The sequence below is a fragment of the Aspergillus brunneoviolaceus genome (assembly GCF_003184695.1).
Source record: "Aspergillus brunneoviolaceus CBS 621.78 unplaced genomic scaffold BO95scaffold_51, whole genome shotgun sequence".
Taxonomy (NCBI): Eukaryota; Fungi; Ascomycota; class Eurotiomycetes; order Eurotiales; family Aspergillaceae; genus Aspergillus; species Aspergillus brunneoviolaceus.
In genome coordinates, this window is record NW_020290781.1 from 231,624 (window position 1) to 256,648 (window position 25,025).

General features: G+C 49.6%; 7 protein-coding genes across 7 annotated transcripts; 4 read left to right on the forward strand and 3 right to left on the reverse strand.

Moving 5' to 3' along the window:
- Nucleotides 1-3,223: 3,223 nt before the first annotated feature.
- On the forward strand, nt 3,224-9,019 carry BO95DRAFT_465675 (camp independent regulatory protein; the record flags this gene model as incomplete). Its single annotated transcript, XM_025589154.1, has 2 exons — nt 3,224-3,241; nt 7,484-9,019. The coding sequence occupies 2 exons, from the start codon at nt 3,224-3,226 to the stop codon at nt 9,017-9,019; spliced, it is 1,554 nt and encodes a 517-aa protein (XP_025440282.1).
- An 82-nt stretch (nt 9,020-9,101) lies between these two features.
- Nucleotides 9,102-9,459, forward strand: BO95DRAFT_203906 (uncharacterized protein). The gene has a single exon (XM_025581057.1). It carries the CDS (start codon nt 9,184-9,186, stop codon nt 9,397-9,399), a length of 216 nt encoding a protein of 71 aa, XP_025440283.1. The 5' UTR covers nt 9,102-9,183; the 3' UTR covers nt 9,400-9,459.
- Nucleotides 9,460-10,438: 979 nt separating this feature from the next.
- Nucleotides 10,439-10,679, reverse strand: BO95DRAFT_465676 (uncharacterized protein; the record flags this gene model as incomplete). The annotated part of the gene is made up of 2 exons (XM_025589155.1): nt 10,439-10,512; nt 10,586-10,679. The coding sequence occupies 2 exons, from the start codon at nt 10,677-10,679 to the stop codon at nt 10,439-10,441; spliced, it is 168 nt and encodes a 55-aa protein (XP_025440284.1).
- Nucleotides 10,680-11,732: 1,053 nt separating this feature from the next.
- Nucleotides 11,733-12,299, reverse strand: BO95DRAFT_327090 (Zn(II)2Cys6 transcription factor; the record flags this gene model as incomplete). The annotated part of the gene is made up of 1 exon (XM_025581866.1): nt 11,733-12,299. A coding segment is annotated over one exon (567 nt), but the record flags the coding sequence as incomplete, so codon positions are not given.
- A 1,502-nt stretch (nt 12,300-13,801) lies between these two features.
- On the forward strand, nt 13,802-14,455 carry BO95DRAFT_454841 (tubulin nucleotide-binding domain-like protein; the record flags this gene model as incomplete). The annotated part of the gene is made up of 5 exons (XM_025588286.1): nt 13,802-13,915; nt 13,954-13,989; nt 14,019-14,140; nt 14,167-14,255; nt 14,361-14,455. 5 exons carry the CDS (start codon nt 13,802-13,804, stop codon nt 14,453-14,455), a joined length of 456 nt encoding a protein of 151 aa, XP_025440286.1.
- A 211-nt stretch (nt 14,456-14,666) lies between these two features.
- On the reverse strand, nt 14,667-14,967 carry BO95DRAFT_465678 (uncharacterized protein; the record flags this gene model as incomplete). The annotated part of the gene is made up of 2 exons (XM_025589156.1): nt 14,667-14,754; nt 14,822-14,967. 2 exons carry the CDS (start codon nt 14,965-14,967, stop codon nt 14,667-14,669), a joined length of 234 nt encoding a protein of 77 aa, XP_025440287.1.
- A 6,272-nt stretch (nt 14,968-21,239) lies between these two features.
- Nucleotides 21,240-24,150, forward strand: BO95DRAFT_204155 (Zn(II)2Cys6 transcription factor). Its single transcript, XM_025581058.1, has 3 exons — nt 21,240-22,460; nt 22,523-22,611; nt 22,691-24,150. Exons 1-3 carry the CDS (start codon nt 21,706-21,708, stop codon nt 23,905-23,907), a joined length of 2,061 nt encoding a protein of 686 aa, XP_025440288.1. The 5' UTR covers nt 21,240-21,705; the 3' UTR covers nt 23,908-24,150.
- Nucleotides 24,151-25,025: the final 875 nt, after the last annotated feature.

Consider the following 25,025-nt stretch of genomic DNA (forward strand, 5'->3'; position numbering starts at 1 on the left):
GTCTGCACCGGTGGATGCCCAGAGCGACGGCTTCGGAGTGTTATTGAAGTAAGCTATAAATATGTGGTTTCATTTGACAGCAAGCTTTGATTACTATTATTACTCCGTACTTGGTCATTATTACATGAAGTAGCTCTGCCCGTCTGGCTGGCAAGAAAAAAGTTAGAACCGAAAGCTTTTTGACTTAGTCTTTCTCCCTGGTGCTTGTTTGACTTTTGACTCTCGGAGCGTCACCCCCTCGCTGCTCCGTACCTTAACCTAATCCAAACACACTATACTGAGTATAGAATACAATTTCGACCATTCTTATGCATCCCAAAGAGAAAATCCACTACAAAAGAGGAGGGAAGGTGCAACAGCAGATTCCAGTCCGCAATATCTATCTCGGGTAGTTGATCTGCGAGTACAACGATCAGAAAGTGAAAGGTGGGTGTTGGTTTGACCACTATGACAGGAAGGAAGATCTTTCCACTTGGATCTGCAGTTGCCCTACGTACTCATATACTGAAGAAACATATGCCTGCATGCCCTGTGGTTGTGCTTCTCCGCCACTTTCAATCCCATTGTATTGTACCCCGTACAGTATGGTAAAAGACGGCGACAAGCACTGCAAGCAAGACTAGAATGAAAAGGCAAATGGGCCAAAAACAGAACCTACCGACCCAATCGCCTGCATATCGCACACTCTCCAACGAGGAAAAGAAAACTAGAAGATGGCAATTCGGCAAAACCTTGGTCGGACTTTTCTTTTTCGATTGATTTCCTTTAGAATCTAGCTTAAATCAATTATGCTAGTGGAGATAAGCCCCGTGTAACGTTTCACCAAATGGCGCCCCTTGGGCAATTGGATCATCTTTCGAATCAAGGGTTGCATTGGGGCATGACCATACCAGTTGACATCAGGTGTCGCAACCCAGATAGATCTTGATGTGAGAGGATTCCAGGAGTAACCGCTTCTCTGCCCCTCGTGTGACTCGAACATGCAAGGGATCTCTATTTTCCAGGGGAATTCCCCCCAAAGGACTACTGAGGCAGTAGACGGGTCTTTTGTGTCCGATGACATCCATGATGCTTCTGCTGCTTCTCCTTCTGCTAGTTATCTATCACATTTGCTCCTCTCGAAGCTAAGCTTCTGAGAAGCGACAGAAACACATTGGCACCCTGTTATCCGGACCGACCGGCCAGACGATAGTGGCTGACCATCTAACTGCGATGGGAATGTAATAGCTTTCGGTCTGACCACCTCAGGATAATTTAGAGTATCTGTGGCCATGATCACAATTCAACGACAAGGATCGATCGTTTCTAATAATTGCTCGGCTTTCGGACTTTAGAGAGAAGGGAGGGTCTCAATCGACCTGGATTGGCTGTTGATGCTGATCGCAACCGACTGACCCTAATGCCATGGTACCTTACTCTGGCGGCAACAAGGTTCTTGTACAAATTACACTCAGTTAGCTGCATTCTTCGGTAGGAAACTAAAGCTTGATCGCGGCTGTTAGCCTGCCTTATGAGACGAACCATAGGGAGCGCTGTGCTTATTTATCCGGCGGTCCTTCTCGGTCACCCTAGACTACCTGGGCTGGTTACTGCCCACTCGTTAGCTACTCTTGTGTGTACTAGGTAGCAATTCTTAGCATACCCTCTAGCGTCGCGAGTGTTACCGCATACAGGTGAGCCTGGTTCTCGGAGAATCGAGCTGCAGCCTCATATCATTCACTCATATGACCGGCTATGCTTCACATCTTTTAGTATCAAGGAATCAGGGAACACTTGGTACATCCTACTGAAAACCATCTAGTGTATATCCGAGCGGCGGTGGATCGATCTGGTAGTACTTTGCATCACCTTACATGGTCCGGATTTTTCTGGTCGCAACACAGAGAGATAGACCATCGACCTGCGGGTGATGTGTAAGTACTATCCACATCCATCTTGTCCGCCGCCATACCCGCCAGTGTCGTAGGGAGAACGTCCAGACTGCAATCGAGTCAGTCAGCAGAGTGACACTAGAAGTTTGTGCATACGGGCCCAAAAGTGCATTACATCGGTTTAGTCCTACAAACTATTGCATTGCAGGGTACATACAGTACATCGGACTGTAACACTAACCACAGCTTGCGGGGACCGAGGGTGATTGGTGGTTTGATTACTAGGTTCCTTTGAGAATAACCTGTTTGTAAGTACCTACTAAGGATTTGTTCCTCTTTTCAGATTGTGTTCGCAGTCTCTCGCAATAATCATATATCGTGTGTCCGGTCCGAGCTGAGACATTACACTTGTAGAGACTACTAGTAATACGAAAAGGATGCTTACTATCTCAGAGTCTCGGAATATCAAGCAAGAAAAAATTAAGCACTTGATCGGGTGACACCATTCTAACTCTTTTGGAACGGGGAGTAATCATAATAATTTAATCTAAGTTAATCTATTCTGGATCTTCTTTTGGGGCCCTTTTGTCTTCCTTTGCTTTTTTCTTTATGCTGCTACGGAGTATACGGGAGTAGATTTCGCCATTGTAAATTAGTAACTCTGGGTATTTTGCCGCTACCCTGTTATTCACGAACTTGACCTTTGGGGGTGGATTGGGGCAAGAAGGGAAAAGGAAGGCATCTCCGGTCGTGATTTGGTCCTGCCCATTTTGCCATGTGAGACATCAGCTGCACAGGGCCAGCCCTGTAAATACTAGTCCGCAGTTTAGTATCAGATTCAGGACACTCCTGATTTTACCCCCCTCCTCCAAAGAGCCCACCCTATCGCTTGGGCCGTATGCCTTGCGAAATCCTGTAGTGGGCCGGGCCAAGAGGAGCCAAGGAAACCGGGCCAGGATGCGACCGACTTTGTTGGCGATACGCTTATCCTGAGTACGACCGTACTAACTCAGACTGTGCTCCGGTTCGGCTGCACTACTCCAAGTAGCCTAAGTGAAAGAGGGCATACTTGGCTTCTTAGCATAGTACCCCAAAGGATGGGGCTGTGTGAAGGTCATACATCCGAGGGATGTTTTTTTTTTTCGTTCTTGCAAATAAGAACTAACGGACCGACTCCAAGAAAAAGGAATTTCTCCCTGACATAAAATCGTAAGTAAACTTGTCATTTGGGAAATGTTCAGGCTCAATATAATCCCGGTTAATGAGATACACGATGAATTTGGCAGCCTAGGGGTTAAGAACGGGGGGGGGGTTGATTGTCTATGCGTTCGGCGCGCACTGACGACGTCAAAATGGGCCTATTCATTCTTGTAAGTGTACTATTGGTTCCCAATAGATTTTTTGTCTCATCACCTGCGACATGACTGATTTCCTATTTCTGATAGGCTGAGGCAACTCACTGAACAAACCACCTTTTCCTCCCCGAAAATGAAGATTGGTAGACCTGATCGAGATGGCTGTGCAAGTCCCTTAAACAGCACGGTGAACACTAATCATGTACTGTACCAGGTAAGCCTAGTTAAGACCCAGTCGGGAGATTGGTTGGGGAGAAAAAGACTAAAGGAAAACAAAATTAAAATTGTACCAAAGAGAAAAAAAAAGGGAAGTTGGATTGTCATATGTAAGCGAATCAATCCTTTTTGGAACTAAGACTAAAGAAAAAGAGTAAGCCCAAGCGACTGCGGACGGCCAAAGCTCGACCTTGCGCCCGCAACTTTATCACCGAAGTGGCCATGTCTACTGGACAATAAGTTCCGGGGGAGGGTTCCAAAAGCCAAAAAGAGCCTAACTGGCGCGTCTCAGGGCTGGTAGAATTTCCCGAGGCGAAAACTACATAGGAGGAAAAGAAGAAAGAAGAAAGAAACAGAGGCACGGAGACCGTACTCATGTACGAGTAAGAAAAGGTCGGGGAGTAAAAGTCGCGCCCGCAACGCAAAAGTTTACTCACTCCTCTCCCCACTGATAGGACAGCGGAAGAGGTCGCCTACAGTTTGATAAGTCGCCCAGCAAAAGAGTAGGTAGATCAGGTATTACGTGGCCGATCGCTGTGCATATGACTGATCCTAGAGTAGTTTAAACTGTCGTTTACGTGAGAGTTAAACTTTGCCATCCGAAGTCTAATAGTACCTGCTTACTATCTGACCATGGTCAGCTATCATTGGGATCCACTATCTTACTGATCAGACAGTTGTGTCAGGCGAACCACCGTTTTGGATAAGATTTGTCAAGCTTTTCATGGGTTGGGGGTTTTCTGCTCATGCCTGGTAAATTCTGGTTGCCAACCGGCGGATAAATCTGCAGCAGAGGGAAAGAACTGTACAGTAACCTTGCACTGAGTTGGGTGGAGTGTGAGTTACCAGACCTGTCAGTCTAGCCGAACCACCGACCCCTGCTTGCTACGGAGACTAGGATGGGGATGGTTTCAGGGAGAGAGAGCCTCGAACAAGTTGGGGGCAAAAACCGGCGACGCGATGGAGCTTGGAGTCAGCCCGGGAGCTCCGTGATGGCGGGTTTGCTAAATCGGATCATCGCAAATCGCTTACTTGTCAGTGTATTCACGCTGTTGTCGTGCGCAAAAACCCCCGCTCAGGTTATTTGATCACTCCGATGCGGAAATCTTCTGCTCTCCTGCTATTGAAGGGCTCGTTTAATCGAGGCAGGCCGTGAATAATGATTGATTCAGATCTGGAGATCAGATGGCCAGCAATACGAGTTCAAACCGCCACAGTGGCTGTCGCTTGGGTTGCCGATAGCCGGTAATCCGAGGGAAATGAACGATCATTTTCTCTGCTCTGAGTCAAGACGGTCAGACATGGATCATATACACCGGCTAGCCCGGCGGGCTAACCCCAAGGGAAAAATGTCGTCAGCTTTGACCAGAAATGGTCACATTTCTTTCGGGCGGAACCGCTGCGTAACCCGGGGATGATCTAACCCTAAATCATTGGGAATGCACTCTATGTAAGCCCGTTTTGCTTGAGGATTGAAGGAATGAGCTAGTTATCAATAATAATATTATGCTCTTTTGCCTTCATGAGATGAGTATGAGTAGGGTGAGTATTGATTCGTCACAAATTCACAATACCTATGATCCATGCCGGCCTTCCTTCTAGGCCGCGGGTAAAAGATTCGATGAACAGTGGAGAGCTGAAGCCAGCTACTCAGCTATATCACAATGCATGCAATCATTGCAATGAAAACCCGAACCAGGAAAAGTAAGATCCGGACGACACGGATACATAATTCAGAGTTATACGGAGGTACATAAGTTCATAACACGACTCAAGACTTCGACAGGAACTGAAAAGTCGGCCACGGAACAAAGTGGATTCCCAGCCACAGTGGAGGTCATGAAGGGGAGAGGAAGAGGGGGGATGGAGGGGGGGGGAAGGGGGATGGAAAAGGAAAAGGGAAAGTGGGAACCTGGTAGGCAAGACCTTGTCCGTCCCGAGGTCTGCTTTTGATTTTTCTCTAAGCGAGCTTAAGGTTCCTCGTGTTGGATTAAGCTTAAGCTTCAGAAAGTCGCGCACTAATCAATTTCCGGTTGGTTTCAAGCGATCAGAGCGCCACTGGTATCTTACTAGTGTATTACAATGTTCTGCCCATGTTTTCTGGGATTTTTTGCTCGGATTACTTAGAATATTCTCAATTTCTCTGAATCATGAGTTCTGACGGCCAAGACAACTCTGTCCCCCCCTCCCCGAGAGGGTAGCCGAGATTTGGTTCCGCTGTCTCTCATCTAGGTAACTTATTATTATGTAGCTGCCATAGCATTAAGGATGGTAGGACAGCAGACCCATGAGCAAGGAGAATAGTGCCAGGTGCTATGGTATCATCATCCTTGGATGCTAATCGATATCAACCTGCTAAGGAATGGACATCCGGTATGTGGGAATCCTACAGCCCTGTAGGCAGGAGTTTGTACTACCCATCACATATGTAACCGGTTACTCTGGGTGTCGGTCGTGGTATACAGTACATAGATGCAGTCCAAATGCTGACGACGACGACGATGATGATGTTAAAACCACCTTGTAGGAGTAACTTACCTCTTGCAAGTAGATTGCCTGTCTGGGTTTAGACTCCACCCGTGAATGAGCCCCCTCTTCTTAGGTTCACTGCTTGACTGCTGGTTATAGGATTACCTGTAGTGTGTGAAAGTATAACTGTACACACTTATACTTATATTCCCGAGAGAGTTTTGGTACGACTTAGGAGAGGTTAAATTACCTGGAGCTTAGCTGACCCGACAGTCATGCCTCTAGGCATAGCGCAATGATAAATTGAAGCGAACGAACTCAACCACCAGCCTCGCTCTCCAGTACCATGGATGAACATTAGGCGAAAGAGAAAAGGTTAAAAACAAGGTTCGCTTTGTTTGTGATAAATCCAGCAACTAAATAACATCAGATGAAATCATTTGCTGCGGCCTCCTCTTAATCTGTACCCACTTTTCTTGGTCGTTGAATCTGGCTGGCTGATCTTTCGCATGGCGCCTAGAAAGAAGAGGTCCAAGCCATCATCCTCTGACCCTGGCTGGGGCTGAAATCACGAATGGATAAGGATTACACTAGTTCATAATCCCGAGAGACCATGAGGCAAAAATAGAGAGGCGGATGTAGTCAAAGAAGCAGCGAGGAAGATACTCATAAATCAGGAGTGCTGCTGCTGCTAACTATTCAAAACAATAACTATTTATGCAACACCGATTCAACTTCACTTATACATAGTCCAGTCCATGTATTAGATTACTAATGTGTATTCAGCTGTAGCCGATGCTCATGCGAACACGCAATTAAATCCGACCCAGATTTTCGAGTAAGATTATTCCCATCTCATTCAATAAACCAAAACACAACTGCTTAACCCTGTGGGGTTCAAAGTTAGGTTGATTCCCCACCCTTTCTTTGATGCTAATTCTTCACTTGAATATTTTTATTTTATTTTCCATTTCTTTTCCCCCCTCGGGTTTTATTTATTTTATTTTATTTTAGTTGGACTTGATTACCATTCGGATTATAATAATCATTTTTCCAGTATTTCTCTGCCTATTCTTTTCTTCTCTCCTACCACCATCTACCCTTCCTACAACTCTCTCATCATCTCCGATTCTACCTGTGACTGCAGCAGCAACGCTCAAACCCGCAATTATTCCCACTGTAAGTAATTGAACTGGTGAACCCGTTCGTTGCATTATGTAGCCTCCTTGTCTCAGCATCCTTTGTATAACTTTACGCTTGAGTCGGTCCGCTTGACTGCATTCCTTCTTTATTCTCCTATCAGTTGTGCCCATCCCCACTCCCTACTTTCTCTTCCCTTCCTTGCTGCCTTGGTTCCATCTACATTCCATCCCCCTCTACACTATCCCCTCGACCCCCTCATTCCCATTCTAATATACATAGATAGCAAATTAACCTCGTTTCTTACCATTAGATCCTCGTTCACTTTCTGTGGATGCTGTGGCAAGATCAAAGCCGATACCGCCCGGGCTGCATCAGTTTCCTAATCGGGAAATATCCACTACCGTGATTGATTCTCCAACACACACAAAGAAGCACGGCGCAGAAACCAACTCCCCTCTGTCGTCAGAGGGACCAGCATTGAGTAGCCCCGGCTTCTACTCGACTTTCAATATTCTGTACCCTACGAATCACCCAGCCCTGGCGCTCAAACCAACCGTCATCACGGGGACCTACACAGATCACCGAAGGTGGATGGAGACGTATCACGGCCACGTCCGCACCCCAGCGGACGCCATCATCCTCTTCGAAGCTTGTCGCATTGGCCTTCTCCCCCGAGTACAACGACGACTGTCGGAAAAAGAACGTCAGTTAATCCGCTCGGGGTCAGTTTTTGTCTGGGATGAAAGGGAGGCGGGTATGCGAAGATGGACCGATGGCAAATCCTGGAGTGCGAGCCGGGTCTCTGGCAGTTTCCTAACTTATCGCGAAATGGAGGGCAAGCGAGGAGGAACTGGTGTGGCACAAACGACAATGTCAAGAGGGGGAAAGACCCCAGATAGTGCGCGAGGCAGCGACGACGATCGGGGGGACGGCGTGGACGAAGGACCTGATGGCTATCGATATAAACCCGATGGATTGATGAAACAGTCGTTCAGCATCACCACCTCGACCGGACAGCATCTCCATCTCATCAGCTATTACTCAAGATCGCACCCGTCTGCTGCCAATCTCCAGCAACCTTCAACAGATCCGGCCTTGCGACATGTTCGACCCCAGAAGGGACTCTACCCAGAATCTACGGTCAACGATCAGCAGAATCTTCCTGTCGTGACTCGTGGCCCCATGGCCGGTGCAGCCTACGTATCTCCTCATCCGATGGGACCGTATGCTCGCGCCGCTGCTACGCATGCTCCCCCATACACGACGTCGTACACATGGCCACCAACTCCCCTGGCCACGCCGCCTGTTCCGGTTCATCACTATCCCTCATATCTACCTCCAGTTCCGGCCGGTAGTCATGTCGCATATTCTCATCATCATCATCATCATCCTGCGTCCTTACCACCAGGTACTCCTCTACCGCCACCTCCGCAGCCCCCCGGTTTGCAAACGCCCCACGAGCGACCAATTCATGCGGTTGAGGTTGCGATGCCTCCGGCCTTGCCCCCATCGTCTGTACAGATGCTTGCAAGTCGGTCGCCACGCACACCAGTTGAAGCGCACGAGATGCTGCATCGAAGCCCGTCAGAGCTCGCACACCACGCGGATATTCGACGTGCGTCTCCACGCACGCAACCACATCCTCTATCACACAGCAACGGCCTTGGCCCGGCTGTGCGGAGCCCCCGGCTTTTGAACCAGCCTCCATCCAACGCCATTCATATCCCTCCCCCGAGTGCGGTGGTCTCCAAGCCTCTCGAGCCTAATAGCTCCGGCATTGCTGTACCCAGCATTGGTTCCCTAATGAACGGCGCACCGTCTGGCGGATTACCCTCAATTACCGCTCCTCCAGTTCCGGCAACAGGGCGAGCGGAGGGGCCCAAGGACATCCCTAGCGAAAAGATCGGATTCGGTGGGGAAGATATGCGGGCTCTCAGACAACTTGATCGAGTTTTCACAGCTTAAGCAGCCAATGGTTGAGATATGTCTCACGATCATTCATCATTTTCGCAAGCTGTTGTCACTTCGTTGTGTTGTCGCTAGCATCAATCTTCTCACGTCTGCCTTATATCCCTTGTTTCTTGTACATGATTTAGCATTTTGCACCCGGTTGAGCTATTCAGATTGAAATGGTCATGCCCCCCAGCCCCACGACATTGTTTCTATTCTCCATTCGGTCTGGTTTATGGTGTTGTTTTCGGTCTTATTTGCACAGAATCGGCGTTGTACAAAGAGGTGCATTACTATACAGCATGGGTGGGATTTTTTATATGTCACGGGTGACTTCTTTTCAATCCTGCGTTGAGGTCGAGAATTGCAATGGGATCGGTAAGTCCGGTGACTAGTCACGATGATAACGTTGAATTTATAAGAAACATCTTAAATTCATCTTTGCAAACTCCTGCACCTGACACCCACGGTTCCTGGAGTCATTGTAGTCATTGTAGCACTGCCGCCAGTGTTGTCTATGTGGTCAACCCCACTTGTGAATAATTGGCACAAACCTGCTGTCTCACCTGGCTCAGCAGACAACTATAGTATAGCCCAGGCTCATCTGCACGCCGACTGGGTCCATGCACAACCAGCTCCCAGGTTTGCGCCTGGCCTCATTCAAAACCATAAGCTAATCAAAAGATGTATTGCAATATCGAGTGACCTCAATCTTTTCGGCGGTAACTCCGGGCCTTTTCATTCACGTTGAAACAGGTGCCAACTTACGCCCACTTTCGCCCGATTTCTGCTTCTCAGAATGTAGGTATGTATCAGGATTGAGAATTCATGTTTTGAGATGACCCTGATCAGTTTGCCCCGGTGGAGCCAGACCAGATAGGAAGGATACTTGGCTGACCTGAGGATGTACATACCTAGCAGTCCTTGAGGTGGATGGCGGGCACATGACTGGATCCCCAATCCAGTCCTCCTCATTTTACGAGCGGTGAAACAAATCTGCCTAGTCTAGTTCTTCCATTCTTTGATCATTCCACGACAATTCGTCTACTAAGTTACCCAGCTGAATTCTGCAACACCACGTCCCCCCGCTTGCTTGCCTTCAGGCTAGTCGTCCCCGAAGATCGCTGAAACGCCCGCCCAGCGCTGACCCACTCGAGCCAATGGCCGCGGAAGGGTTTATTTACAGAGGTTACAGAGGAGGGAGAGACCCGCAATGGATTTGCTGCCAGCTCGGAATTTGTTGGTGTGCTGTATGTAGCTGAGCCGCAGAGTCACGGGCATTGAAATGGTTTGCTGGGATCCATCTCGACCCATTATACGGGCAGGTAGGTTTCGCAGAGGGAAACTGTCTTCCGGGTTTCAGGGCAGGTATTTAGTTAATTGCCGCAGTCACTCTACTCTATCAATCAACATTCCCCGAAGAAGAATAGGTGGTCATCCGCGGGCAACGCTCGGTTGGCTGCGATGCTGTTGACGAGGCGACTTGGTCGAGGCGCAGCTGGAGCAGACTGCGGGTCGTGGATGGTGAGCTTTCTCCCTGCGTTTACGGGTTACATGCTTTGAATGTCCGAGCCGAGGTACACAGTTTGGAGAAGGGGTCGGGGGCTGAGATGGTCATGCTCTTGACTTTGGTGCAGTCACACTTGGGCGGGGAGGCCAGTCGCGGAGGAGTCATGTTGTCTCTGCCCGCTATCTGCACCTCTGTCAGCCAGTCATTCCAGAAGGGGCGGATATATCACCGGCATCTGCAGCCCTGCCTTGGCTCAGAGCGTCAACGGCCGGGCAGTTCGTGAAAGCCTGGACAATTGACTCGATCTTTGCGGATCAGTAACCACACCTCCCGCATGGTCCAAGTGAGACTCGGGTGGAAGGCTTGTGATCGGACACTACGGCATATAACTGATTACATGCCATCTCTTTTGGAAATGGGCATATTGCGCGTGGAATTGAACTGCAGCAATCACATAGTCGACTTCATTTAATGGCTGTCACCGAACGGTGGTAGGGTCACTACGAAACTTGAAAACTCGAGATTACTTCTGTCTCTGGCTGCAGCTTCGAGGCTCGGTATAGAAGGCCCTAACGAGCCCATTGGTCTGTTTCACTTTGACAAAGTGCGATCCGGAATGACCTCCGAAGCGGCCAGGTTTATATCCACCAGCTTTAGCAACGACAGATGCTGCAGGCGCAACAGGGCGATATTGCGCCTCTCCTCCTCAGTTAAGGAGCCAGGGTCACGACGCGCCACAAGCTCTTCGAGAGATACCGCGAACTCGCTCAGTTGAGCTAGCATGATGTCCTGCTGTGCTGTCGCCCGCTGCACCACGGCCGGTTCCTTTGTGTTGTCGTGCAAAAGAGTTTCGCAGGACCCTCGGAAGTGTGATACGTTGCTCATGAGGATATTGATTCGCTGTCTAGCTTCTAAGAGGCTTCCAAATGCGTTGCTACCAAGGCTGCTGGACCCAGTCAGGGAGGTATCCTGGTCTGTTGATTGCTCATGCATCAGGCTGCCATGACTGTTGGTCACAGACGGGTAAGCATTCTGGTCTGTCGATTGCTCGAGCGTCAGGGCATCTGATTGTTCGTATTGTGCTATTTGCACATCGAGCACCATGAAGGCTTGGACCAGGGCAGCCTCGGTCGCAGATCCGTAGCGGAGCTGTGTGGTAGGGAGCGAGCCTTGTCTCGGATGATGCCTCCAGTACCCATCACGCTGCTCCACGAGTTGCACTCCCCTCCGCAGATGCACGCCCGCGCTCTTGTAGCTGCCATGAAGCAGCTCGACGCAGATGAAAGTGATACAGCATATCAAGACCACCAGCCGGACCTGAGGATCATTCGACGCCAAGCGTCGCCGGAGCATGACCATCGCTTTGCCATACTGCTCGAACGCAAAGCGATGATGCGAATCATGCATACCCTGCTTGCCAGTGCGGCAAAGGCCGCGCATCTCGACATCCTCGTGAAGCGCACTCAGAGCCACGGCGGTGTGGTAGGCGGCCGGCTCCGCATGGCTGATCTGCAGGACTATCCGCTGCCATACCTCCGAATTGAACCAGTCGGCCATCCTGGGCGCCGTTTGATGGAAGAAAATGCCAAAGCATCGTTGTTCGTCAGTGCTGGTATCCGGTTGGGTAGTGGGGGCGATCTGTAGAACGAACTGTGGCCAGATGGTCCTTGCAACTGCTCCAGAGATGCGTGGCAACCGGCTAGCATCGTATTCGCAGTGGCGTCCGGTGTAGGTGCATTGATTGCACGCACCCGGTGTCTCATCACATTTGACATGTCTGGCTCTGCAGATCGGAATGGCCGTGGATCAGTAAAAGCGAGCCGGGGGCGCAGTTTGGTTCCAGTTTGAGGGGTGGTTACAGACCGACAAGTTCGACATCCGTTTCGGGACCTGTGACGAAATTGTCTCTGCCTCTGTCTCTTTGGCTCTGCCATTGAGGAAGGGATTGTAAGGCTGGCTTTGAGGGACAACTTGACGAACGAAAGTTGAGATGGCGCATTTGGTCACTACCTGGTAACTTAGTAGTAGGTAGCCTCAGCTGTCGGTAGTCGCTTGATTGGGGGGAGGGAGGGGGGGTGGGGAGAGAGGGAAGGGACGCGGCCCGCTTCCGAGTGGGCGCCGCCGCCTCCGCCTTGACCTGTCGATGAATGCCCCAGTTCTATATATTCAACAGAGAACGTCTTCGAAGACCCTGTCGGTCTGAAAAAGTATGAGCTGATAATGCTGACTACTCGGTCCGTTGCAGGCAGCGACTGCTCACCCCAACTTCGATGGCCATTGCGTGCTAAGAGGCACTGAACAGTCAAGGAAAACTGCTTCCTGAAAGCAATGTTCTGCCCATGACCAATCCTACAATAGCAGCCAAACCCAGAGTCTCAGCATTCTTTCAGCTTGAGGCCATTCGCCGGTCGCTCGCCTCCGCGCGTCTCCACCATCATTGGCTTCAACCTCCGGCCGCCCAGGTATGGAGGTAACACACGCGCGGGAATCAGCTGAATGTCGGGCCAACTCCTAAGCGTGACCTCGCGGTGGTTCGTTGAATCAACTAGTGGCTCTATCTCAGCTGAAGAGTGACGCCACTCATGATTGTACGACAGTATGTAGGAGCGACATCTTCAACTTCTGATTGTGGACTACGATTGGCAATGATGCTGAGACCTCCAAGAGATAGCGGTGCTAATGCCTTGACTTTGTGCTAGGGGCTTTCTCAATACGCAATACATTACAAGAGTCCGTGGCTGATTGTAGCCTTCTGTCTGCTAGGAGATTTCTGGCGTATGCCGGTCATTTGGAGTCGACAGGCAGCAGGCTTTACCAGAAATAACGCCTAGCACATGGTGACCACGCTGTATTCTCGATGCCTAGACAAGATGCGCCAGATTATGAGCCTTCCCTCTTGTCCAAAGGCTTTACTTGAGGCTCTCACTGACACATGGTATTTCGACTCCCATTGGATTGACTTTCAGACTGTTCAGCGTGTATGACAATCAAATGGAGGTTCGTAACATCAAAAGAATGATATATAGCTTTCCAGGTAGTCAGAATGGTTTTTCTTTCTGGTAAGTCCGACATTGTATATAGTCCCGTGGCCCCTCTGTTACTGAATGTCTTCAAGCAGATGTTTCTCAGAACATGGCTTGGATTCCTCTGGCGTGTCAGTAACCGTGCTTGCCCCATATCTCAATGACTTCCTTAAGAAAAAGAAGAAGAAGAAGAAGAAGAAGAAGAAGAAACTGGGTACATGGGCTCATCTAATCTGCAACTAGAGAAAATGAATATCTACCTCAATGACGCGAGAGGCAGAAAATACATTCCCCGCGATCCTTCTCGACTTAAAGCCAGGGACAATGTATGCGATCAGATACAGTCCTGGTGGTCCTTTACTTAGACCTGACAACTTCGTTCTTAGGCAATGTGGAACGGGCAACAACTGGGCCAGGGGCACTATGCTGAAGGGGCCGATTTGGTAGATCAAGTGACTGATGCTATTCGGAAGAAGCAGAGATATGCGATTACAATCAAGGTTTCCAGATTGCCCATTTGCTAGATGGCGGGACGAGGCCCGGTATGGGCACGCTTTTGATTTCAAGAATCAAAGAAGATTTCCCCGATCGAATGATGACCGCGTTCTAGATAATGCCCTCTGCTAAAGCTCCGATGCCGTCGCTGGACCTTGCAATGCCATGCTCTTCACGAAACACTGGATTCATGAAGCGGATGAGACTTTCTGCTTCGACACTGGTGTGCGATAGACAATTTCTTCGCTATTGCTGCATCAATATACTTGAATGCGCACTTTAAGACTCGGTTACCCCACGCACTGTGCCTTCCATTATTTTGTCTCAGCAGTCATATCTGGAGTCTCGGTGTGCCTTTACTTTCCAAGCGAGCTAAACCCGGATATGTGCAAGCTCTTAAGATGGTTCCGTTTGCCCATTTGAGCATCTTGATGGCGGGCTTTGCACCACTCACCAGCCACATGTGCACTCATTCCGATCAGTCACAGTCTCGGATCTCACGCAGCAGATTTTTGATTCGAGCAACATGATGGCCTCTTGCGATCTCAACCGGGGCTGATTTTTTTACATGTTCTGCTTGATTTCAAGGGCCTGGGATTATCAAATATATAAACCAGACCAAACACTGAGCTCTCTAGCCAGTCGGGGACGGATCTCCATGCGAGAGATCGAGGATCAGATGAAGCACATCCAAAGCAGCAATCGTAGAGCTCGAATTACTCCTAAGCAACGTGCAGACAGCATTCTGCTCCGTCCCGCCGCAGAGTCTCCGGGTGTCAGCGACTTTACATGGCAACTCGACGGTACTCCAGGAGATCCTCAACCGCGTGGGCCATGCCTTTGCTCGACTTTTCCGCGTCAAGGCGGTTTAACATTGGTACCTCGGGGACGGAATGGAGGATCTGAAGTTTGTCAAGGCCGCAAGCAATCTGCATGACTTGATCGCGGAATATCGACAGTATCGATATGCCTCTGCTGAGGCTAGTTACTCTGATGGGGCGAGCCCCGACAATGAGGATCTACAGCACCTCAAAAACAAGCGAAAAAATATTGAGTGGTTGTCTGCTGGGTTCAAGGCCTAGCTGTGGTACTTCAAGTCAAAACATTCTGATCAGAACTAGAAAGTCAGCTTTCCGTGACTTCGTCTCACAATGCCTCAAATCATTGGAAACCATCCCAAGACGAGGATTATTCCGATCATCTACGAATGACTCCAAAACACCATCTCCTCCTCAATCCACTGCAACATCAACCAGATATTATATACCACTCACTAACCACCATGTGAATCCCCCCAACCAATTCACGTGACCGAACCCAGTCTCTCCCCTCTGCCCCTCCCCTCCCCCTCCCCCTCCTCCCGCGTATCCCGTCGTCCTTAAAAGTACAATCAACTAGCGCCCATCACCACCACCACCACCACTACTCCTGTGCGTCCATCAAAATAGGGTAAAGCGGGCGGGCCCAAGGCCTTTCAACCTACTGTACGATAACGGAAAAAGAGGGTAAGTGTAGATTAGTGCAGAGCTTCTTTCCCCAATCCATCTGCATGATTGACCGAGAAGGGGGCGGGGGGTTACTTAGTACTACCGAGTACTTAGTAGTAGGCTAGTAGCTCGCCGCGGGTTGTCTGCATCGCGGCGCAACGCACGTACGCCCGCAAAACGCACGCGAAGTCTTTTTTTTTGGTGGTCTACTAGAAAGTCGAACCTATCACCCCAGAAACCAAAAGAGGAATAGACCAACAACCCTAAGGGAAAAGCAAAAGAAACGATTTTCTTTTTGACTAAGCAGGCAGGCAGGGTAAAAAATAGGGTTGAGTCGGGTTGTGGGTTGTGAGTGGATGGGAATGTACGTATACCCGATCCTCAGTACTGACTAGTCTACTCTGGGGAATGTGTTGAAAGGTTGGTTATGGGATCGAGATTTTTTGCTTGGACGCTTGGAATGAAAAGAGGTCTGGAGCGGGTGGGTGGGCCGTCTGGAACCTTTCTTCTCTTCGTGAGTAGTTATACGTGGGTATGAAGATTTTTACATAATTGGTGTGGCGGGTGAGAATTGGGTTGTTGATAGAGCAATAGAGGAGAGGGAGGGGCAGGGGAGGGGCTAAGTTGAGATAGAGAGAGAGAGAGAGGTGGTTGATGGGATGGGGAGGATGGTGTCGGGGTAAGAGGGGAGAGGGAGAGGGCTATTTGACCAGTCAAGTTCTGGGAGTAGTCGGGTGCATCGCGGGTGTTCCAGTTGCATGCTGTGCTTGAGGATTCATATTTGAGGAATGGGGCTGCTGATTCGATGACACTATACGTAGTAAAACTCTCGCTGCCATGGGTGGACTAATGCTGGTCTTGGTCTGGTTATGGTTCTGAGCTCCTAGGTTCGGGCCATGGTTGACTTATAGTTAGGTGATCAACATCTGAGAAGTACTGATTTTACTCCAATGTACTCTCCGTAAGCTCGCTACCACTAACTTGAGTGACGGATTCACCCCCACTTAGCACACCCGTGATGGTCTATCATGTTTCGAATATATATAACTTGAAGGTCACTGCGAAGTTGATGACGAGATGCTTCCCGTAGATGTACATTGTCTCCGTAGTTATTGTACGGTTGCAGTAACTAAGCAAGTGTAGAACCTCAAGATCCCGTCATATCCGGTAATACCCGAATCTCAGGGCACCATGCCATGTGACTTGGGTTGGATCTGACCCAAAGTCCAGGCCAGTCCAGTCCAGCCCAACCGTTCTTGTTGGTAAATGCAGAGAGAAAAGAGTCAGTCAGAATCGAACCGAATCAGTCGAGGGGCAAGCAAACAAGAAGTTAGAAAGAAGAGGCAGCGGAACCGGGGGAGGAAGCCGAATGCCTCCAAGCTACCTTAACTTTCTACCCAACCTGTGGTGGGTTAAGTTTAGTCAAGCTAGCTGAGTTAGTTTAACGTACTCCGTACTCGGTATACAGATGATTCTCTTCATCTCTCCACTTCTGATTTCCCAATTAGTCGGCAGGCAGATTGATGGGGCGCCCGCCCGGACGGAGTGCTTCATCCCGAGCCGTTTCGAATCAACCGTGGCCGACAGACAGGAAAAGATGGGAGGAGGCCCAAGCACTCGGAGACAAAGCCATCCAATTGCACACAATCCTATTCTGTTCGTTCGCCTCTCCTAACCCCCCTTCCTCTCCCCCCGCCATAACTTACTTACATGGAGTCATGGACTGTGTGCACGGTTGTTGACTAATGGTCATTCCGTCCATTGGCTGACTTGGAAATGCTAATGCTAACTCGAGTGGCTGTGTATGGCGCCTTGAACTCATTGTTGGTCCTTTCGGTCCTTTTATGAGAAGAGGCGAGAAGGTAAAGACAGGGTTATGTAGGTACACGACCTAGCTGCTTCATACATGACAGTGGTTAGCTGGAGCTCAGGCGCCGTGCTAATTACGGAGTAGCTTGGTGGCTGATCATCTCTCTGCTCTGCTAAATCCATATCATCGAACTTCAATTGCTCAATTCTCTCCCCATGAATCGGTGGAATCGGATTCGATCGGTCCCCTCGGTCGCATCTGATCATGTACCTACAGTAGTCGGATGGAGGGCAGGGGAGAGGTGGGTAAGGTAAAGCCAGTCAATGAATGAAGTCGGACATGATCAATGCTGGCTTGATGCTTTGCAGTACCCCGAATGTCCGTGCTGGGAGCACAGAGGGAAGATCTGGCCCACTTTTCCCCAGATTGTCCGGGTATGTACTCGTAATGAGGGTTTTGAATGATTCTCGCTGCTTCTTGCTTTTCCATCCATTCATTCCCCTCCCCTTGCTGGAGACTCCGGACTCAATCCAGATGCGCCATGGGGGAGAGGGATTTCCCCCGATCCGATCCTCCGACGTCATCCTCCTTCGCCTCGTCGGGGACCGTCAATCTAAAGTTCGTGGTCAGACTGATCAGAGGCGAGTGGCCGGTGGGATCACTGCCCGAGCATCTGGCCCTCTCTCTGCACTTGCTGCGACACAAAGAAAGACCAGTAGCGTGGGGTGGTGTGGCGTCCAGCTGAGCCTGAGCCGTGTCATCCCGGCATGCACGTAATACACTACATAAGACCCCGACTGGGGAGATTACCGACTTCAAACAAGAAAACACACTTCCATGCTTCCCGTATCTGGCAGTCATGCTGCTGCTGCTGCTGTTGCTGCTGCTGCTGTACTCATCCTAGATGGTGTGGGGAAACGCCTCATCGACCATACGGCCTGCTTCGACGTGTCCGGTTTTCTGGGGAGCATATACGGTAGACTCGATGTTGCCTGAGACAGATCCCACGACCAGATAGATCTCAACTGGGAATTGAAGCAGATTATCGAAAGTCGGAGGGCCCCTGCTGCAGCAAGGAATTTAACTTTCTGCTTGTGTAAGCTAAGTGGGCTGCAGGCAAGATATCTATACGAGTCTCCATCAGAAGTGCCTGTATCATGCCCGGCCCTTATCCCCGCCTCATGATCAGTGATCTGAATGTGCGCCGCAGGCAATGGAACCCACTTATTGCGCATCCTTCTCCGACAGATCCTGATTTGTCTGAGGGAGTGAGAAAGTGTCATCAGGAGACGATGGCCTCGGGGAGAAAAAAGTCCCAGCATTGCTGTTTTGTAGTGGAAAGCGATGGGAGAGACGGGGCGTGTCTGTGTGTCCTGGGAGAGAGACTGGTGAAGGGTCTGTACCACGTTGATCTTCGGTGCATTTCTCTTTTGGTCCAAGCCATGAGAGGGTCTTGGAGCCGACCGAGAGCCTCAACGGGCTCAGACCATTTGCCTCCTGTCAGTGCTCAATGGAGAGACTAAGCTTAGGTGTACGGATGCAATCCGTCGATCAGCTTCTAGCACAATTTTGTGCTTGGTGCTCAAGTTTCAGAGGGAGAGTGCAAAAGAAGAAGAAGAAAAGAAAAAAAGGAAAAGAAAAGAACCAGAATTTTGACTACCGAGAAGAGGAAGGCGAGGCAGTAAAACCCCTGACGACGCATCATCATCGCGAGGAATTGCATTTCGGACCGGGGGGGGGGGGGGCTTCCTCTCCTGGGAAATCATCCATCCACATTCATATACCACACGTACATACACACGCACACACGCATACACGCACACCAGCCATACTCGCACGCACGCACGCACGCTCCCACAAACCCCGGCCGGTCATCAGCCGGATAGTGAGGTTCCCTGCCCAAATAGGGAGAAGCAACGAGGATCATCCGCAGTGGTGGTCAACAGAACTTGATGCATGGGGACTCTGATTGGCGCACATTGCTTTTTCCAATTGTTTTGGGAGCATCCACCGATTTCAAGTTTTGATGTGTGTGCGTATGTAAGTGTGTATGCAAGTAGGGGTAGTGGGACGGACGGAAGGTACAGGCACAGGCACACAGGTACTGAGACAGGTCCAGAAACCGAGTACAGTAATAGTGAGGATAAACTGGAGGATAGTGGGGTGTGAGGGTGTGAGGGTGTGAGGGTGAGGATGAGGGTGGTGGGGGGGAGAGAGGGAAGAACTGGAAGGGCAAGAGAAGGAGAGAACCTAGGTAGTTGTTCATCGGAGTACTGAGTACGAGTACACGCTGTGCTGTACTTATTACTTAGTGTACTGTATTTACTTGCTGTACCGTAGTGTAGTGTAGTTAGGCTAGTCTAGTTCGTGGGCAAAATGATCCTAGTGAAGTTTCTCTGTCGCTTTTCTCCGTTGCGCCATGACCCAATAAGGGTCTGTCTGTACAACAACCGGCTTGGCAGCCCAACTCTTGAAGGTTAGAAACTCTTTCTCCAGGCCCGGGCTCTCTCTCCCAGGGCTGATTCTTCGATTCGTTTTTCTCTCCCCGCAGTTGGAGTTTCCCTTCCTGGGATTGAATATCTAAGTTACCGATCTACGGAGTATACTATGAAAGATGGAAATACGCCTTCAGACACATCGCAAGGCAATAAACAATGTACCTCGTTCATCCCAATTTCCAGTGAGCTCGGGGCTTTTGTGATGGATTCGATTCTACCAAAACCGGAATTATCAATCAGAAAGTTTGCCCACTTGGGATCCATCCGAATCTCGGTTCATGCGTGCGGACAATGAATGCTGGAGTCTGACTGGTTGAGCGAGTCAGTGACTCGCTCAGTCAGCTCCAGGCTGTCAATCCACCTGTTAGTTAGTTGGGATGAGACCGTTTGTAACTGCTTGAGTGTCTGTGTCTGTGTCTTTGTCTGTTTGAATCAACCCTCAGAATGGCGCAGTGATTAACTTACTCAGCACCTAGTAGGTAACTAATTAACTAACTAGGTAACTACTAGGTAAGTTCTACTCAGTTAAGGTATCATGGCCCCCCGACTTGCCCATTTGGGATTGGCTTCTGTTGAACCTGGTCAGGGTCGGAGTCTGTTGTTCTATCCTGTTCTCCATTCTTACAATACGGTTTGTGTCGATTCTTCCATTATTCCCTCATCTCATTCAAATGGACGGCGTCTGTTCTCACCGTGGTGTATCCTTAATAAGCTGGGGGTTGTCAGGTAGTTATCGCTTTCTCTTTGATCGACGAGATCCCCAGCCTCGTTTGTTGTGGTTCTATAGGCAGACAGGCAGACTCGCACACTTTTCCACTCTCTTTACTCTTGACACTGACATTGACACTTACACTGACACTTTCCCCTCTTTCCCCTTCTTCTCACTCTAAACTTGGGGGAGTTAGTCTAATTGACCATTGACTTACTATTACTTCTCTCTGACCAAGGACTGTCCGCCACTAACACACACTACGGGTACTCCAACTCCCAACTCCCAACTACACTACACTGCACTACACTACACTACTCTAACTTACTCTACACTACACCCACTACGCCCACTACGCCCACTACGCACACACCACACACACAGACACACACACACACACACACACACCTCCATCCATCTCCATCCACCTTCATCCACCCACTGAACTTGCTCAAGTCTGTGACGCACTAACTTCAATCCAGCTGCTTGTCACCCAGTGTGTTGATTCCATCTTCCGCGCAACCAGTCAATCTCAGCCAAGTCTTGTTGTTCCTCCCCACTTTCCTTCCATCCATTGTCTGTGTCTGTTCGATCTTCCCCTCCTCTTTGAATTCATCTATTCGTGATTTTATTATTATTATTTTATTATTATTATTATTATTATTATTATTATTATTATTATTATTATTATTATTATTATTATTATTGTCATTTTCATTAATTTCATTATTCTAAATTCCTATTAGCACTGTCATTCTACCACTACTACTATTACTACCGCTACCACAACTACCACTACTACTACTACTACTTACTACCACTACTAATAATACCAACTACACCTACTAATCAGCTTGACCACCACCAATACCACCACCACTACCACCCTCCACCCTCCCACACAGTTCTACCTACCCTGCTGCTCTTTTCTTAAAGACCCCTCCTCGCTCGTCACAGATCAACCCCGGCTTGCCGCCCTCCTCCTCCTCCATCTCCTCTTCCTCCTCTTCTTCTGTTCGCTCGTTCTCCTTGCGTCTTACATCGCCGGCTTGCTTACTCTACACTCTATACTCAATACACTTTTTTCAGTTCGATCTATATATACACTCCAGCACTTGCGTACCATCTCTACGCACCTCCCGCTTAGAGAGGTGGCGGCGTCTGGTGCAATGTTGTCCTTGCAGAAAGCGTCCATTTTCGCCCTCCCTTCCTCCTCCCCGTCTAATGCTGCTTCATCCTCCTCATCTTCCTCGTCCTCATCGTCCTCTTCCTCCGACAGCAATAATCTTTCTCATGCTTTCTCGTCAGCACATCCGACCGCTGTTCGTCGCGACTCCGCCCGCTCGGTGGTTTTTCCCGACATCCCCGCCTTTGTCGACTGCCCTTTAGTCGATGACTCCTCACTTTCTCATCGCACCAGTATCAGCACCACGGACGATCTTTCCAATGACTCGCCGATTTCCTGGGATGGGGAGAACCCTTCCGACACTTCGCCTACCGCGCCCACCGCCGAACTGGACTTTAAACTCCACGATGGGTCACACCACCACCACCACCATCACCCGTTTGCTGCGACCGCAATGCCCTCCGCGAAGACCTTCCGACTCAACATTTTCGCCACTCACTATGCCGACCCGACCATGACCGATGTAACGCCCAAAATCGAGGAATTGGACGACGTGGACGACCTGCAAAGTATTAAACCTGTGGGGGTGGAGACAACGACAAATGCGATAGCCAATGCGAGCTCGAGTCATTCGGATTCCACGGCTGTTCCCGTGAACGTCCCACGGAAACGTGGACGACCGCGCAAACATCCGCTGCCAGCGCCCGGGGGTCAGGTCAAGATCACCAAAGGGAGATCCAAAACCGGCTGTATTACTTGTCGTCGTCGAAAGAAAAAGTGTGATGAGACCAAACCAGCGTAAGCCTTCTCTCATACAATGTGGAGCCGGTCGCAATGATGAAAGCTGACTTCCGCCGCAGTTGTCTTAACTGTCAGAAGAATGCCGTCGTGTGCGAAGGCTACCCTCCGAAAGAGATCTGGAAGAGTGGCAAGCAAAAACTCGAGGATGGTAAGGATCATCGATCTCTTTTGTTCCGACCTTTAAGTTTTTACCCCTTGATTTATCGGACCCATATACGACATCTCAGACTTCCATTCTGACTCCGTTCGCTTGACAGCGGCTCGCACCCATTCCATGGTCTCTCGCAGCCTCCCGTTGCTGATCGATGGTATCGAGACTGAGATCGATCGTCGATTTCTGGACCACTTCGTCTACGGATTTAGTCGGGTTCTGACCTTGATCAACGATGATTCCAATCCTTTTAAGGAGATCCTCTTGCCTATGGCCACCCAGCATCGAGGGTTAATGCACTCCCTCATGTGCCTGTCAGGCTCACATCTCTCGGCCCTCGATCCGGAACCAAAGCTGAAGGAGCGTAAATATTACCATTTCCATCGTGCCATTCGCGATCTCAAGGATAATATCAACGCCTCCTCCGGCGGGTCGGTGGAACCCGAGCTTTTGGTGGAGGATCCCATAATTGCCTCCACTATCGCCCTCAGCTTGAATACAATTTGTGAAGGCGAAACTAACGGCGAGTACCGTCCACATATGGACGCCGCACGGTACCTCTTAACCACACAGCAGCCACGGAACGAGAAATTCCGTCAGTTTATTGTGGAGTTCTTTCAGTATCACGATGTGTCCAACTCAATCACCTCCCTGGACCGCCGCCCCGCTCACTTGCAGGGTGACTTACGCCTTCCCGATTTTGTTCCCCATGCCCAAGCGGGAATGTTCCTGGGTGTCTTTGATGGATTGTTCAACTACATATCCGAAGTAACTCGATTACGAGATCGCATCCGTCAGCGGTTCGACGAGGGTTATGAGCCTGCAGTGGATTATCAGATTTTGGGAGACGCTGTCTCGATAGACTCTGCTATCCGAACCTGGGAGACGTCATATGCTGCCAACACACCAAATTACTACCTTGCGCAGCTCTACCGGCAGTCAACCTGGGTATATCTCTACCGCACCATTCGGCCATCCCGACCGAGCGAAAAGATTGCCCAGGTGGTAGATGATGGCCTGGCGTATTTGGATCAGATCCCCCAAGATGCGGGAGCATTATGCATTGTGCTGATGCCCCTGTTTCTGCTGGGTTGCTCAGCATTCTTGCCACGCCAACGCGAGCGAATTAAAAAGGGGTTCGAATCCCTCAAAGCTTACTCCAACCTCCGTAACATTGAGCCTGCCTTCAAGGTCGTGGAGCGGGTCTGGGAAGTCATGGATAACAACTCCGAAGAGAGCTGGGATTGGGAGAAGATCATCAAAGACATGAAGATGGATTTTCTCATCACTTAAGCAAGATTTCGTCGGACCTCCTTGCATTCGTTGGCTGACCTGGTCGAGCACATCAGTCGCTTGCAGATCAGCAACGCATGTGTGTACTTCTTCTCTTCGAACCCTGATTTTTTTTTATTTCTTTTCACATATTACGATTTCGGCTGGCGAACAGCACAGCTGGTTGATTGGGACGGAAATGCCCTCAAAATGAACAGTTGCAAGGGCAGGCACAGGATCTGGATCGGCGTCGGGCCAACGGGGGACATATTTAATTTCACATATACCATTCTACCTCTTTGAGATCTTATCTGGTTCATTTGTGGAACTAGAGCAGTGAGATCACGGGTAGATGTACTTTTACCTTCTTGACGGAGTTTCGGGACTTTCTCATTTTCCCATTATTGAATACTGATGAATTGTCATGATACGCCATATGGTGCTATATGAGCCATGCATAAGGGGGTCTGTGAATTGTACAGTTATGGTCTCCTTTTCTTCTTTCGATGATAGTCTTTTTTCCTTTTTTCCTATTTTCTCCCCCTATTTTTTTCTCCATCAGATTAGCATATCTATATCGTCCGAGATATGCATACTGTAAAGCATGCGTAGCGTGCCATTGCATCGGTGGCGCACCCAAGCCCAACTCAGCAATCGCGAAGCTAGGAATACCAGTACTGTACTGTACCTACCTACCTCCGAGTCATCCACGCCCCTTCCCCCCTCTCTTTGCATGATGGCGCAATTCATTTAAGCAATCAATCGGCATCTGAGATTAGGTTTGACAGATCTCTTCGATCCTGTCGGCGTACTGCACTGTACTGCACCTGCCGGCCGGGCTGTCTCCTTGACGAGCGTCATCTTACCCCGTCCTCATCTCCTTCGTATGTCTCTCTGCCTTATTTCGCTGCATACGGTTCAGGTGCTGAATGTATCCGTTGATCAGCTTCCAACAATCAGCGGTCCCAAATACTTGATATGTAGCCCGGAAATTGTTCACTTTATTCTCATCAATACCACTTCATTTCTCTTGCCGGTCTTCCAAACCCAGATGCGGAATCCTCTCTCACTCATCACATCCAAGCGTCGAGTACCCTGTCTTTGCCTTATTGTTCCAGAATTTGTGTGGCTGAGACAGG